This window comes from Mustela erminea, chromosome X, assembly GCF_009829155.1.
Source record: "Mustela erminea isolate mMusErm1 chromosome X, mMusErm1.Pri, whole genome shotgun sequence".
Lineage (NCBI taxonomy): Eukaryota > Metazoa > Chordata > Mammalia > Carnivora > Mustelidae > Mustela > Mustela erminea.
In genome coordinates, this window is record NC_045635.1 from 125,161,064 (window position 1) to 125,176,771 (window position 15,708).

The window sequence follows — 15,708 nt, forward strand, 5'->3', positions numbered from 1 at the left end:
ACTGGTGGCGCGTGTGCCCGGGGCCCGCGAATGACAGTCGTCGCCCGGTGACTGCGTGAGACCGTGTACAACGCTGTGTTATTTTCGGAGATGTCCTGTGTAACCCCAACTGCTTCATGAAGCAGGTGGCCCTGCGCAGGTGACGCTGACGCTTTGCTTCCTGAGGCTGAGCCAGAGTGGGCGTGTGTCCCTGTCAGCCATCCCCAGAGCCTGCTGGGACCCTGGTGTCTGCAGTCGGGCCGTTGGGGCAGAGGAGAGCCTTGCAGGTGATGGCGTGGCCACCGGCACGCTCCCCCACTCACCCCAGACACCCCCAGTCTCAAATGAGGACTTAGAAAGCAGCCCTGGAGGAGGGGGTTTGGGTTCCCAGGCGGCAGGCTGTACAGAGGTTTGGCCGCCCCAGGAGAGGTGGGAGGAGGAGCACCCCCTCGTCATCCCGTCTGGACTGCCCTGGGCTGAGCAGGGGACGGTCAGGGGAGCCCAGAGGAGGCTGAGGTGAGCTGGAGCCTGTTTGTCCTCTTGAACTGGGTGCTCTCGGCCCAAGTTCCAGGACTGGAGCCCGGGGAGCACTCCAGGATGGAAGCAGGGATACTGCGTGCCCTCCTCGGAGGGAACGGACTTGGAGTTTGTGGGATGGTGTTTGATCCAGACCGTCCTGGACTGCTTTGCTGTCCCACTTCGGACTCGCCCAGCGCCACCACGAGCATCCCTCAGGAAGGCATTTCAGGGGTGCCAGGCTCTCTCAATCGTGTCGACGGTAACACACGTCACCCGGGTCCCCGGCAACTGTGGCCAGGGCTGGGCAGGGCAGGGACCGGCCCCCTTACCCGTTGGCCAGACAACGTGACAGTCTCTAGGTGGCCTGACCCGTTCCCAGGAGGGGCTGGTGTGAGGTGTCTCAAGCACGGTCCTGCTCCTCTCAGAAGCCCCCGTTGCCCGGGCACAGCCATGCCTTCCTGAATCCCCGCCGCCTCGCCAGGGGTCTGGCCTTCAGGCTGGCTCCCACCGACCGACCGTCTTCTGGGACAAATACCGCTGTCCCCGGTCCTGGCGCCTTCACGAGCAAGCCTGGGGCCTCTCTGCCTGTAGCGGGCCCGAGCTAGGGCTGAGCACAGGGCAAGGGCAAGTGGCGGGAGGCAGGGTGTGAGACCAAGGGACAGCCAGGAGACAGTGGGAACGGCAATGCTCCATTTCCCGAGCCCCCGGACAGAGGATGTGTGCAGAGGGTCCCCCGGACACTCCCCCTTGGGCAGGCCGTGACAGTCCTTAGACCCGGTGGGAGGGTGTTTTGAACTGCCGGCCCGCTGCGTGTCTGATGTGTAGCCTGCCCAGGGGAGTGAGCCCGCTGGACACCGTGGGACCGCCCCGTCGGCTGGGAGGGAAGGGGACAGGACTGGGAAGGGGCGTGGCCGAGCAGCGGCCGGGCCCAAACCCAGAGCAGCCTTCGGTGGGCCACGGCTCCTCCATCCGCGTGCGAGTGGGATCTTGTCCTCCCACGACGCCCCATCCCCCACTGAGGTGTCCTGTCTTCCGAGGACGACTCCTGGCTTTGGGAGTTCCCAGACTTTGCTGTCGGGGAGGACCGTGAGCTTTAGGAGAGGTCCTGGTCACACGCACTGTGGGACGTCCGTCAACTGGGGTCTGTCGGATAGATTTCTCCGGCGGAGAGCCGGCTACAGCTTTCTGAGAGGAAGAGCACAGAGGAAAGAGATGCTCACCCCATCCTCTGGAGGGTGTCTCCGGACGAGGAGTACGGGTCGTCACTGCAGATGCTGACCCTGCGCATGCGGCTGAGGTAGAGGCTGTCGGGGTCCCCAGTGGAAAGGGACCCTATCATTTGTCTGTTTCACGGGGTGCTGTTGGGGGAGGTCACTGTGCCCAGCCCCACCCTCTGGGGAGCCGGCTGCGCTCCTCCTCTCTGGGGGAGCGGTATCTACTTTGGTAGCTTGGGCCTCGCCTGCGGGAGGCTTGTCCACTCTCGTGCATTTGTCCCTTCACCATGCCATCCTGTATTTCCTCACTAGGGACTCGAGGAGGTTTTATTCTGTCGTTGGGGTCACATCCCAGTTTCGCTCGATTTGGTCGCTCACACTGTTCTAGCGTTGGTCTTCCGAAGGGATCTCACTCAGCTTCCGAGTCCCTTTGAGGTACAGAGTGGCTTTGTTTCGTTTTCATTTTATTTTTACCGTGTCCCTCCTTTCTGGCACTTTGAGATGCTCCCGGCTCCTTGTGACCTAATAAGATACTGATTTCTGTACTTCTACATCTATAGCTCTAGATTTTGTCTGTCTGTCTGTCTGTCTCCCTCTCTCTCTCTATCATACAGGTCTCCGGCTCCGGTTCCTGACACGGGGCTCCTACATCCCTTGTAAACGGGGTGCTGGGAGGATCGCTTCTCTTAACATGTAGTCTCTGATCCTGTGCCCGGGTCCCTCCCCGACTCCCCAGACGGATGCCATCATCGGGCCGTTCCTGCCCTTTAACAGGGTGATAAACACAAGTGTCTCCCTGAGTTCTGTGAGCTGTTGTATGTTGTAGCAAACTGTCGACTGCACGGTGAGAAGGCCAGGGAACCCCCGGCGTGTAGCCCACTCCGAGCTGTGGGTAACGTGGGGACCTGAGCGACTGGCATCTAAGGTGGGGGGCCGTCCTGTGGGGCCAAGCCCTGACCTCACGGGATCCGGTGCTGTCTGCCGGTGGAGAGGGTCGGGGGGGGGATCAATACTTGAGTCAGGACACCCAGCTGGTGCAGCAGAATGCTTGCTGTCGGGGCAAGGGGAGCCCCCAGACGTGTCACAAATGGTGTGAGTGGGGTAGCCGTGTGGGAGTAAAGGACAGACACGTAGCACCAAGACTGAGCTTTTGTCCGTCGCTCAGCCTGCACCTTTCCTGCCCCTGTCCTGGAGTCATCCGTTCGCCTAAGGAGCCCTGCTTCCTTCCCTTGAGGAAGGGATTTAGAAGCCCAGATCGGCGTGCCTGCTGGGCCCGTGCTATCGGGCCATTATTAGGTATAGGCCCTCTCTGCCGACGGAGCAAAGAAACACCCAGGTGTACTCACGCCCGTGTCCACGTGTGTCTACGAACGTTTCCATGTGTGATCTTCTGCTCTATGGGGAGCTAAACGTGGCCTCATGCTCCTGACTCCAGCGCTCCTCTGGTACCTCCTGGATCATTCGAGCCTCCTGCCCTCATTTAGACGTAAATATCCCTTTCGACGGGGAGCAAATGGCTCCGCTTAGGGGCCATCCATCGGCCTAGCTGCTCAGGTGGACGGACTTGGGTAGGAGTGTCAGGAGGTTAACCTGGGGACGCGGCCTCCTCGGGGAAACAGCTCCGTGAACTAGAACGCGGGGTTATGTCGTTCCCTGGGCCTCGCGTCCTACTGACGCCCTCACTTCCAGAGCAATGTAGGTAGCACCTTCCCAGGCCCCTCCAGGAAGGGCGTCTCGTGCTTTCGTCGTACGCTTCCCAGGGCTGGATTCCTCGGGCGGGCTGCATTCCTCCCTGGGATTCCACGGGCCGCTGTGTGATTTGGTGCCTGTGTGTACTTGACATACAGGAAGGCACACCCTCGTGCTGTAAAGTTCAGTGGGCTTGACAAGTGCATCGCACCATCCAGTCACGGGGCCGGAGTACGCAGAATGCTGTCACTGTCCTAACATGTGCCCTGCCTCCACCTAGTCGGTCCTTCCTCCCGTCTCCCGAGCCCGTGGCGATCGCCGATCTTTTGGGCCAGTTCTCTAAGTTTGCCTTGCCCGGACGCCGCGGACCTGGAATCTGACGGTAAGCAGCCTTTCAGAAGGACCTGCAGGAACTGGAATCCTCTGTCTTTTTCTCTCTTGGTCACTTCTCCTCGTCTTTGCAAAGAAACGACTTCTGTTGGCGTCGATTTTCTCTGCTGCTCGTCTTTTTCCTCGGCGGGATTTCATTTGTAAGCAGTCTCTACGCCCAGAGTGGGGCTGGAAGTCACAGCTCCGAGATCAACAGGCACATACTCCGCCGACTGAGCCGGCGGGGCCCCAGTCGTATCTCGCTTCTCTGCTTCATCTGCTCCTCGCACTCTGTTCTCTCTTGCTGTCTTCCTTGTGCTTGCTCGGGGTTCCCTCTGCTCTTTGGCCAGCGTGCTGATGTGGCAGGTTAGGTGTCGGGGCTTTCGGCCTGCTGGCTGGTGGCTTTTCACGTGGGCGTTTCCCACTGTGCGCTTCTCGGGGGCTCTTCGGCGCCTTCCCGTGAGCTTTGGCGCCGAGTCTCTAGCACTTGTGCATGTGAAAGAATTTTCCAGGCTCCTTCTGTTTCCCAGTGTGATTCGGTGGTGACGGCTACAGCCCAAATTGCTGTCTGCCCCACATTCATTGGGGGCCTCCATGCTCCCGGCCCCTCAGGGTGTGACTGTTGCTGGAGACAGGGCCTTTTAAGTGGTGACGGCGAAAAGGAGTGTGGCCTTCAGTATGGCCAGTGTCCTCGGGAGAGGAGTGGAGGAGGACGCGGCAAAGGAGACAGCAGGGGCGGGGCTTGCCTGCACGCGGAGGGTGGCCGCGGCAAGAGGCAGCGAGAGGGCGGCCACCTGCGCGCGGGGGAGAGAGGCTGTCAGGAGAGCCCACGCCTGCAAGCACCTTCATCCTGGACTCCCTGTCTTCCGAACCGGGAAGGAATCGGCGTCCGGCGCGCAGTGTGTGGTCTGCGGATGTGGCAGGCGGGGCCGACGGACACGGTTCTCTGGGGATGCGCTGCCCGCCCTCCGCCCTCCACGTGCTTGCGCGTTTCCCACCCCACGCTCCGGGGTGGAGGACGGCTCTCCTTCCGTTTCGGCCGGAGGACATGCCTTGTTGGGTGTCAGCCCTTTAGGTTCTGGAGGGATGGGCTGTGGACAGGCATGCAGGCTTTCTGGAGAAAGGACCCCAGAGAAGGGTATTCAGTCTGTGCTTGGTGGGGGGGGGGGGTTCCCCGTAGCTGTCCTTAGATCCCCTGGCCTTCAAGGGCCGCTGGAGTCTTCCTTCCTGAGCTGCGGCTGCCCATTCTCTCCTTCCGTGAGAGCGGGCTGTGTCCGCCGGCTCCGGCCACTTCACGGAATGCCGCCTCCTGGGCGGCTTCCCCGGCAGGCATTTGGCTTCTCTCGGTTCTGGAAGCCAGTCGTCCAAGACCCAGGGGTCGCGACATTTGGTTCCCGGTGACAGAGAGCCTCTCTTCTTGGCTTGGAGAAGGCCGCGTCTTCTCACTGTGCTCCTCCCCCTCCCATGGCCTCTTTTCTGTTCCGCGGCCTGTCTCCTGATCAGGTGGCTGCTGAGGGGATCACTCAAGGGTCGTCACCCCGGGCAAAGGGAGCGATTTTTTATGAAGTGGGGCCCCCACCATCCAGGAGTGAGTGCACGGGGACCCTCGCTCCTACTTAAGGCCGCAATAGCTGGGCCACATTTCAGCAAGCGCCCATGGGTGCCGTCCACAGCACTGGCCTCGGCGCGGCGCTCTCCGTGGGTACTGGCTTCTGCCGGACCCGAGAGCGCCAGGGCGGGTGCGGCCATTTGCTGTCTGCGAAGGAGCGGAGAGGCTGAGGGCATCAGCTCAAGGTGGCTGGACACAAGGCCGCTCTTGGGGGCAGAATCGGAGGCCTGCTGTCCCCAGAAGCCCAAGTCCATCCGCGCTCCCACACGTGGGCACTCCGTAACCTACTCCCCGTTCCCGTCTCCCCAGTGCATTCCACCTCGCTCGGGCCCCTCACAGGCACGGCAGCAGGAACGGGGTCCCTGATAGGAACGGGGTCCTGGCCCCTCTTGTCCATGATAGGTGACAGACGGGGTGGTCAGTGAGGGGAACGGTGGTCCAGGCCCCTGGACCCAAGAGCACACCCAGAGGTGGCCCAGGCGCTCCCGGTGGCTCCCGCCTCTCCCGCTGCGCTCGGGAAGAAGAAAAGGCTGAGGCCCCTGAACGCTTGTCTCCGAGTGGTCTGGACAGAGGGTTTTCCTGGCCCCTCTTGTCCATGATGGCCGGAGGTGGTCTCAGTCGTGGGGGAGGGGGTGTAAGGACAGGCGAGCATCCTGGCGCCGGGTCCCCGTTTGTCGGGCTGTCCCGATAGAGAAGGCAGCAGACTGAGGAGGTGGGCTCCTAGCTGCCCCGGGCCCATGCACAGGGAGGTTCCTGGGAGGTCGGGGCTGCCTCTGGACGGGATCCGTGACGAGCCCCGTGGGTCCCGGCCTCACGGCGGCCTGGGTCCCCACTCCCCTAGCTGGACCCCAGTGCCCTCTCGGATGTCAGAGGTCCTGGGGAAGTAGCGGGGCTCCCCAAGAGCAGATTGGGCTTCCTTGCCAGGACCGCTCTGGCGGGGGGGGGGGCGGGGGTGGGCGGGAAGGAGGTCCCTGGGCCAGGTGGGTGAGGGTGCATAAAAGGTCCCAGGCCCAGACCGGGGGGCGGGGCAGCACCGTGGCCCAGACCTCTGAGGGCCTGTGTGCGGGATCCATCAGTGACAACGCAGACCCGACCTGCCCCTGTCTGAGGTTCTGCCCCGGGCCGAGGGCTGGGACCCGGGGCCCATCTCTGCGTTTTGTCACCACGCCCGAGCCCCTGGTCGGGTTGCAGGTGTGGCCGAGACTCTGACCGTGGCCTCTCGTCAGCCTTACCTGCAGGTCTGTAGAGCAGGATTCCTTGCCCTGTCTTTGCTTGGAAAGGTTCACGCCAATATTCGGCGGCCGTCCTCCACCAAGGGCTCTGTGCCGAAGGCCCGGCCGGTGTCCCTCACAATAGGCCTTTAAGCCCCCTGGGTCCACGAGGCTGACACGGCTTGACACGTGCAAATGCAGCTCTGAGATGTAGCCAAAGGAGGAGGAATGTCAGAGTAGGAGCCTCGAAGCACGTCAGAGTACGAAACTTGAACCTCGGTGATTTAGCCAAGCGGACAGAAACCCAGGGTTCCCTGGCCTGTGGGATGCAGTGGGCTCCCAAGAGCTGCAGGGCGCCCCCACCTGGCAATAGCGGCCTCCTGCTTGGGAGGCACCTGGTAGGCCTTGGACATGGCTTTCCCAAGGGTGGCATCCATTCTGTCGTCACGGCGACCTGCACTCTGCACACTTTAACCTGGGCTGTCATCAGGTGCAGCTGACCTTTTCAGTGGCCTGTGTTTTGGGGAAGGGGAGGGGCGTGTCCTTGCTCTGAATCCTGCCTTGCAGACTGAGGTCCTGAGCCTCAGGGTATCTAGTGGAAGCAGGAGGCCAGTTGGGGAGAGTTGGGGGCGGGGGGCACACTCGGGGCCAGAGTCTGTGCTCCGGGGAACTATGGGCGTGGGTGGGGGGCGGGTCCTCCTTTGTGCGGGCGTGGGGGGTGGGGTCGCTGTGCCAGCCACTGCAGGCCGTTCTGACGCATCCGTGGCCTCTGCCCTCCGGGTGACAGGAGCATCCCCTCCCCATCCCCGCCCCGCTCCCCAGTGGGGACCACGGGAATCTCTCCAAGCCTTTGGCCCCTGTCCCCAGTGAAGGGATCGCCCTGGTGCAAGGGGTTGCCCTGGGGGAGAACCGCTCTTCTTGGGTACTGGGCTGCGATTTCGAATGCTCTGCTGGGGCACGAAGTCTCAGCTCTTGGCTCCTCTCTCAGAAGGCCCTGTCGCGGGTCACCGCCTCAGCTTCTGCTGTCCCAGAACCACGTGATGGGCCATGCCCTCCTTTGGGGGCTAGGGCCCAGAACACCTGGTCGGTCTCAATGGCACTGGGGATTCGTGTTTCCTACGGTGAGTCTTGTGACGGGCGTGACCACAATCCTCCCCAAGACCTCAAGGGCACCCAGAAGAGGCCGTGTGTGTTTCCACGGGACACGCGCCCGAGGACCGACGATGACGGCGCTTCTGTTTCCTTGGGGTGGCCATTCAGGGTGTGAAAGGCCCCGGCTCCCCTCCCCTCCCCTCTGCCACCGCTTGGCCCCTTCTGCAAAGAAGGCACAGAGAGAAAGGGAGCCTAGCGGAGCCGGTGGAGGCCCAATGGGGAACGGACGTGACCGCAGCCCAACATGGAGGCGGCTTGGGCAACGCTCGGCGGGAAGAGAGTCCACGGCCGCCAAAAATCACCCGGCTCTCCCACGTGGGTATCAGACGTCCCGGCTCTCGAACTTTGCAGCACACTGCCCACGGCCCTCCCTAGGCCACCCTCGCTGTGCAAACTGCCCTTCCACCTTCCCAGATGGCCTCACCTGGGATGGTATCCTGGGAACCACAGGAAGAGCCAAGGGCGTCTGGGGGCCTCGGTGGTGGATGGAGCGTGTGACTCCGGGTTGCAGCTCGGGGCATGTTCGCAGGGTCCTGGCATCTGCTGTGTCAGGCTCCCCGCTCAGAATGGGGTCTGCTTGAGTTTCCTTCTCCTCGCTCTGCCTCGCCTTCTGCTCCCTCCCCAGCTCTGGCTTGCTCTCCCTCTAAGAAATGAAATCCTAGAAGAAAAGAGAGTAACATGCCGCGCGGCCTCTCCTGTTCCCCCCGAGCACCGGCTGCCTCCAAGACCCATGTGGCCGCCTCGGCTCAGCCCACGGGACGCTTCCACGCTCAGTTCCCTCCCGGGTGAGCTCAGGGTGCTCCGCAGGAGCCCAGCCCAGGAGGGCTCCGGGCCAGCCAGGTTCCATGGGCAGAGGCTGGGAGGGTCGGCGCGCAAGCAGGACTGAGCGGTGGGAGGAAGCGTGGGGTGATGGGTCTGGCCCCGAGGCCACGCCATCTGGGTTGTGCCCATGCGAGCACGCCCTGTCTGAAGAGCAGGTGACCCAGGTGACCGTTGGGCCCTCCGGCCCCTTTCTGTGGAGACGTGCATGTCGTCAGGCTCCCCGCGGGTGGAGGTTCTGACGGGGGTGGGGTTCAGAGCGCTGTGTGGTTGGGGATCGGGAGGCACGCGCGAGGCCAAGGCAGGGATGAAGAGACCAAGTGCGCCTGCCAAGCGCTGAGGCGTTCCCGGGTTAAGGACTCTCTGGAAGGGGGTGAGGACCCACTGGTGAGCATCGGTTCCCAAGGGAGCAGCCTGGGACAGGCTAGACGGGCCGCGGCCAGGCACGCGCTAGCCTCGGGGGGACGGGGGCCCCTGTTTGCCGTTGCCGTGTGCCCGTCACGTATGGGCTCTCCCCCCCTGCTCAGGGGGACTCCCTACTCCTGCCCAGTGGAAAAGTTAAGGGCAGCGGTGTCTCTCCGTCCTGGGGACGGTTGCTTTTCCCCCTCTCCCCCGCTGCCCGGTTCCAGAGCCCATCTGGTATGGTCTATGGCCCGTGAAGGCCACGGCGGGAGCCCGGGAGCTCGTTGCCCGTGCCCCTTGAGACACTCTGTCTTTGAGGCGGCTCGGGGTGCGGAGTGCGCGTCCTCGAGGCGCTGCACGCCCCAGGAGCCGGAGGTTGTTTCCTCCCAAGTCGGAGCATGACGCGCTCGACATGTTGAGTTCGGAAGAGAAAGAGGACGACTGGGGACAAAGGGGAAATGTCACCAGCTCCTCTGACAGGGACGGGAAGAGCCCTTCCCCCCCCCATGCATCCTGTCCTCCAGACACCAGCAGGCAGCCTCTGCGCTGCAAACCCGTAGGACCCGGCGGCGACCGTCTCCACCCACCTCTGGGTGCTGGAGGACGGTAGGGCCACCTTTTCTCCCCTCCTATGAGGTGCGACCTGACCTCCCCTCGTGGGTCAAGGGAAGGTCCTGTCATACAAGGGCCCCGGCACGACGGGGAAGGGCGCCTGCCCGGCCAGGAAAACCCTGCCGCGGTGAGCCCTCGGCCCCCGATGCCAGCTTCTCGGACCCGTCAGGCGGCACACGGAGGCCTTCCTCAGGAGCGGAGGCGGAAACCCTGAGGGGCCTGGTCTCCTGGGCCCCCGCATCCACCAGGAGGGGTGTCGTGCCAAGTTCTTGACGGCGCAAGCAGAAAGCTGAGGCCTAGCCCGCCGCTAAGAAAGAAACATCGCAGAGGCCGAGGGCACTGGGGTTCATCAACAAGGGGCTCCCTCTCTGACACATTTTATTAACCTGCCTGATTTCCGACAACCAGACGGCCCTGGCTGCGGTGATGTGCCTAGCGGGGGCCATCGGGGGGCCGAGCGGTCGGTGGCAGGTACTCGGGGAAACAGCGGCAGTTGGGACAGCAGTGGAAGGGGCTCGGGGGGTGAGGGGTCAGGGTCACGGGGGTGACGGGTCCGGCAGCCACACCAGGCAGAGCGGCCACGCCGGGCCCCCAGGGGTGGTAGAGCGGCAGCAGCCCAGCCACGGGGAGCTGCACGGTGGGCCCGGGGAGGAGCACGGGGGGCCCGGGGGCGAGGCCCAGCCCCGACGCGTAAGGGTGTATCTGCGCGGGAGGCAGGGTGACACAGACCCAGGGGAAGGTCGCGGGCTGGGCCACGGCCGGCGCCAGGCAGATGGGCGCCTGGGCACCCTGGGGCTGGCCGTGCACGGGCTGGCCTGCCGCGGCGCGGGTGTCGGCCACGGTGGTCCTGGCCGCCGCGCCGGCAGTGGCAGGAGGGGCCGACCCGCTCCTGCCCTGGATGGTGGGGCCGCCGCCCTGTGGGCTGCTCTCTGGCTCCGGCGGGTCCCCGGCAGAGGACAGGACTCCCTCGTGCCGCAGGCCGGGTGTCGGTGCCGCCGGGGGGACGCCCAGGGTGTCGGGCTCGGGCTTGCTTTCCATCTGCCTTACTGTGGATTTCACGGCCACTCTCCTCTTCATCCTCAGGAGCAGGTGAGGACAGTCTCTCTTGAAGAAGGGGCTCCTGTAGAACTGTAACTGCGGGGAAAATGGAAAGAGGACGAGAGAGTCCGTGTCACAACAGAGTTGATCGCAAGCGGCAGCCGGGTCGGGGCAAGTGCGGTCCGAGGTAGTCCTAGGCCCCGAGGCCTCCTGGGGGCAGGTCCCGGTCCGGGCAGGAAGCCGCGTGCTCGCTGTCCCATCGTCCGCCCTCGCTCACTTAGGACACCCACGGCCCCTGGCGCCAGGGTTCCAAGGGGCCTCCCGGGTCAGCATCCACGCCCAAAGGAGGGGGGCTTGGAGTCCAAGGGAGGGAGGCTCGGGATGGGCAGACGGGGGCGGGAGCCTGGGCGGCTGTCCGAGCCAAGGTCCGCTGGCCGCAGAAGCGCGCCCTGGCTGGGAGTCCCCGGCTCTGGGCATCTAGGGGCCCGCTGGGCTTGGGAAGCACGCCCACTCCTTCAGCCCTCCACAGGCTTCCAAAGGGCTTTGGGGCAGCACAGCCCCCAGCCGCCCAGGGACACCGCTAGTTCACGAAAGGGGCCCGACCACCTGCCTCGGCGACAGCCGAGAGCTGCGGGAGCCCGTGTGGGCACGCTCACAGCCCCCGGTGACGCGGGGTCCCCCCCCCCGAGCAGCAGGGCGGGAGGATCCGGTGTTTGCGGAGGTTTCGGGCACAGGCCCCGTGCAGGCAGCGTGCCATTTGGGGGTGCCCAGAGCAACGACGTCCCTCACGTGTGGCCATGCCCGGATGCCCATCGCCTCACAGACACACCCAACCAAAAGACACAAACCTAGAGAAATGGGAAAAGCGGGGGGGGGGGGGGGCGCTGAGGGGAGGGTCGCAGAAGAAAGAAGGGAAAAAAGGAGAAGACCCTTTCTCCCTCATGAGGAGAGCTCTGAGCGTCTACTTTCTTACCAATTCCCAGTGCCCCCCCTACCCCCCGAGTGCCTGCCCGGGTCGGCAGCGCGCCCATCACGCGGGTCCTTGAAGAAGGCACCCCCGACACCCTTGGCGCCATCCTGGGCACTTTCCCCACAGTGGGTCTCGGTCGCCGACCCCACTGCCCAGAGGGAGACCCGGGCCCCAGATGCCCAGGAGGCGGCCCCGGGGGCTCCCACCCCCCCACCCCGACCCCAGCACGCCAGAGCCTGGCGGCTCGGCCCCCGTTACCTTGCTCAGGACATGAACAGGGGCCCCTCCGGTGAGAAAGCTGGTAAGGCAGATGGATGTGTGGACGTCCCGGCGCAGTTTGCTGAATCCATACAGGTTGAGCTGGCGGACGAAACTCTTCATACAGTCTGTTTCGAACACTTTGTCCGGACCCTCCCTCTCCAAAACCTCCTTCTGAAACAGCTTCTCGTTGATGCCTATGCAGGTGCCATCCTTGGCCCACCAAATGGACGCAAACTGGGTGCTGTTGACGATGGCCCACAGCTTCTTGGGAAAGGGCAGGCAGAGGAGACTGCCTTCTCCCACCGACAGGGCGTCCTGGGAGGTGCGCGGCCTTTTGAGCAGAGGCTCTTGGGTCAAGGCCTGGAAAGCGTTTTCCTCCAGCAGCAGCCTGAAGCCAGGGTCGCCAGGGGACACCGGCTGCGCCAGGGTGAGGGGAGGCTGTGCTGGAGGAGCGCTGCTCTCCGGGCCCACGGCGGCAGGAGCCCCCTCTTCTGGAGGGGAGGGCGGCGGCCCCAAGCCCTGCGCCGGGCCCGGCGGGCCCCGCTTCTCCTTGCTGGCCATACTCCGCTCCGGCGCGTCCCTCCTTCCTGTAGACCTGCGAGTGCGGCCTGGCCGGCTGCACCCCTTGATAACAGGGCGGCCCGGGGACATCACAAAGGGGCTCCAGTTACTTGGGGGGTGACATCACAAGCCAGCCAGCCAGTGACCTGATAAAGGGCCAGCCACACGAGTGACCTGTCGGCACGCCAACCTTCTGGTCACACCCGGTCCTTCCCTGGGCAAGGGGAGCCTCGTCTATGGTTTTAAAGTAACACACCCAACAGGGGCCCCTGGGTGGCTCAGTGGGTTAAGCCGCTGCCTTTGGCTCAGGTCATGATCTCAGAGTCCTGGGATCGAGCCTCGTATCGGGCTCTCTGCTCGGCAGGGAGCCTGCTTCCCCCTTTCTCTGCCTGCCTCTCTGCCTACTTGTGATCTCTCTCTGTCGAACAAATAAATAAAAAAAAATCTTTAAAAAAAAGTAACACACCCAACATCCGGGGCCAGCCCCAGACCGTCCTTCCATCCCACACCTAGCTCCCCGGGTGCCGGCTGACCTCCGCTGGCCTGCGTCCTTCAAGAGGTCAGAGGTCGTTCTCCGGGCCCGTGGGTCTCGAGAGTCCCTACCGAGATGCACGCTTTCAAGCAGGGAGCAGAGGCTGGGGCGGGCGTCCACGGTCAAGGGTGTGGGCCACGCGGGCCTTTTAGCATCGTCCCAACAGGGTGCTGAGGTCCTCCCCGGAGACCCTCCTAGTCTACCCACGCCGTGGGCCCCCCGAGGCCACATGGCCGATGGCTGCTTAGGTGAACAGGTTAGCCAGGTGTGTCCCACCACCACCCCGCAGATGGAGGAGGAGGAGGAGGAGGAGGAGGAGGAGGAGGAGGGGGAGGAGGGGGGGGGGCAGGAGGCGGCCTTCTCCTTCCTTGCCTCTCCTCAGCCTGCACCTGCCCCCTTCACACCCGGCCACCACCTCCCAGGCAGACTGTGGGGCCGGCCGGGAGCCGGGGGCCTCACACCGGCTGGCTTCCTTCTCTTTCCTGCACTGACGGTGGCAGGGGCACCCGTCCTGGCTGGCAGCCAGGGTTTGAGCTCCGGGATCCTTCGCTGGGCTCTGGGGCCTGGAGGATCCAGAAGAGGAGGCCATGCAGAGAAGCCTTCTAGCACATTCTCCCCACGTGCAGGCCCACCTCCCCCCAAGCACTCCCTCCCCAACTCGATTGTGGGCGTGGAACTCAGTGAGTTTCCAGAGATGGCCACGCAGCAGCCGCACCGCCAGACTGGAGGCTATTTTGTCTAGCAGCAAATAGGCAATAGAGTCTGTGGCCTGGGGCTCCCCGCGGGGCCTCACTCCATCCCCGGCAGGCACAAACCGCGGGCTGAAATGCCACCCGAGCCGAGTGCCCGGGAAAATGCCGAGACAGCGGGGGCCGACGGACAGAGGTCCCAGGGCAACCGATGTAGGGGGGAGCGGCACCAGCGGCTGCCGTCACCGCGCGCTGCCTCGGGACCACGACAAGTGCCCGTCACGGGTTCAGACTGGCCTGGGGCTGGAGAGTAGTGTCGTGGGGCTCCTGAGCTGTCGCGGTGTCGGCGGGGGTGTCCCAGGCCACTGGTCGAGGCTCCCGGCGTCCGTCTTTCCCTCCACATTCTCCGTGTTCAGGCTGTCCCTGCAGGCGCGTTAGAGATGTTCCCCCGCCCCCCACCTCCCCCCAGCCCCCCGGCTGCCCTTGTCCGCTTGATGTTTCCTTTGGTGGAAAGGAAGAGACAACTGTGGGAGAATTACAGCCACCTAAGCTCTGTTGCATAAATCCACTGAGTCAGAGGCTGGATCACTTTAAGGAACCTGGAGCTTCTAGTTCAGAACTTCACTGAAAACTGAGCCCACCTCTGATTTCCCCTTTGTTGACTAATTTCCCAAAGAAGAGACTCCTTCCCATGACCTTTGGCTGTAGGGCCCTGCCACCCACCTCTGATCCAAGACCTGAGTCTCTCTTCAATCTTCCCAGAAGCAGATTTTTCCCCACCTTGAGTTCATGCCTCGAAACACTTGAGGCTGACTACAAAATTTTAGAATCCAAGCTGTCCATTGACTGTCCCATAACTGAATGCTGCCTACCTACCAGGTCATCAGCCATCCCTAAATCAGACATACTTTCGTCTATTGTTCCTTGCTCTGTGCTTGGACGGTATGTCTGGTTTCCCAACCCCAGTCATATAAAGATAGGATATGAAAAACACCTGATCATCTAAAAAAAAAAAATAGAAAAAGCATTTGACAAAATCCAACTCCCCGTCATGATAAATTCCTCAACAAACTAGGACTAGAAATTAACTGCAAGGGACGCCTGGGTGGCTCATGGGTTAAAGCCTCTGCCTTCGGCTCAGATCATGATCCCAGGGTCCTGGGATTAAGCCTCACATCAGGCTCTCTGCTCAGTGGGGAGCCTGCTTCCTCCTCTCTCTCTCTCTCTCTCTCTCTGTCTGCCTCTCTGCCTACTTGTGATCTCTATCTGTCAAATAAATAAATAAAATCTTTAAGAAAAAGAAATTCACTGCAGAAGAAATAGATTGCACTTAATGTTGCAGCTTGGGTAGTAAAAAAGTGTTCTAATAGTCCTTTGGCTGAAACATGGACCATAACGTGGCCTATAATGAGTGAGTTGGAAATGTCAGGACTGCCTTGGTTTAATATAGAGGAAGGGATTCAAAGCCTTAGGGATATTGTCATTTAATACCTGCTCACACACTGGGAAAGTCCAATGGGCAAGCCTTGCACTACAGCTGTGAGAAGCAGGTGTGTGAAGGGAACACCAGCATCCTTGAAGAGCTCTTGATCGTTCTCCTCGGCAGCCCAGACTTTAATTTGGGAAATGAAATCACTGAATTTGGAAACCTAAATGCAATGGAATCCTCAGGTGGCAGGGATCAAAGGGAAGCCCACAACTGTCAAGGGCAAGGTCATTGTGGTTATAGCCACAGCCAGCTATCCGAATAGTCTGATTTATGCGTCTATGTATTGGCTAGTTCATCATGGTGTTCTTACCAGTAAAATAGATAGAAAGCCCAATCAATTATTATTTGATTTGTGTAATCAGAAAAGTTCTAAATCAAATGAACAAAAGTATAACATGAATCACAAAGTCAAAGAGTCATAGCCTCTCAATTCCCAGACTTGAGCCACTAAAGCTTTTAGAAAAAATAGAACTCCCATGTAATCCAGCAGTTACACTTTGGGGAATATATCCAAAGGAAATGAAAACATTGTGTTGAAGAGATATCTGTACGCCCATGCTCATAGAAACATTTTTTATAATAGCCAAGATATG

At 62.1% G+C, this 15,708-nt stretch overlaps 1 protein-coding gene across 1 annotated transcript; it reads right to left on the reverse strand.

Annotated features, from left to right (window-relative positions):
• Window positions 1-9,846: 9,846 nt before the first annotated feature.
• Window positions 9,847-12,710, reverse strand: LOC116582389 (heat shock transcription factor, X-linked-like). Its single transcript, XM_032329737.1, has 2 exons — window positions 11,798-12,710; window positions 9,847-10,881 (listed from the first exon to the last, which is right to left on the reverse strand). Exons 1-2 carry the CDS (start codon window positions 12,493-12,495, stop codon window positions 10,008-10,010), a joined length of 1,572 nt encoding a protein of 523 aa, XP_032185628.1. The 5' UTR covers window positions 12,496-12,710; the 3' UTR covers window positions 9,847-10,007.
• Between the last annotated feature and the right edge of the window lie 2,998 nt (window positions 12,711-15,708).

Excerpts from the sequence above, each read along its gene's own strand:
- LOC116582389 (XM_032329737.1), bottom strand. The coding sequence starts at position 12,495 with ATGTCCCCGGGCCGCCCTGTTATCAAGGGGTGCAGCCGGCCAGGCCGC. Across the intron at positions 10,882-11,797 it reads TCTGGCGTGCTGGGGTCGGG|GGCGGACGATGGGACAGCGA; the intron begins GTGGGGGGGTGG and ends TAAGTGAGCGAG.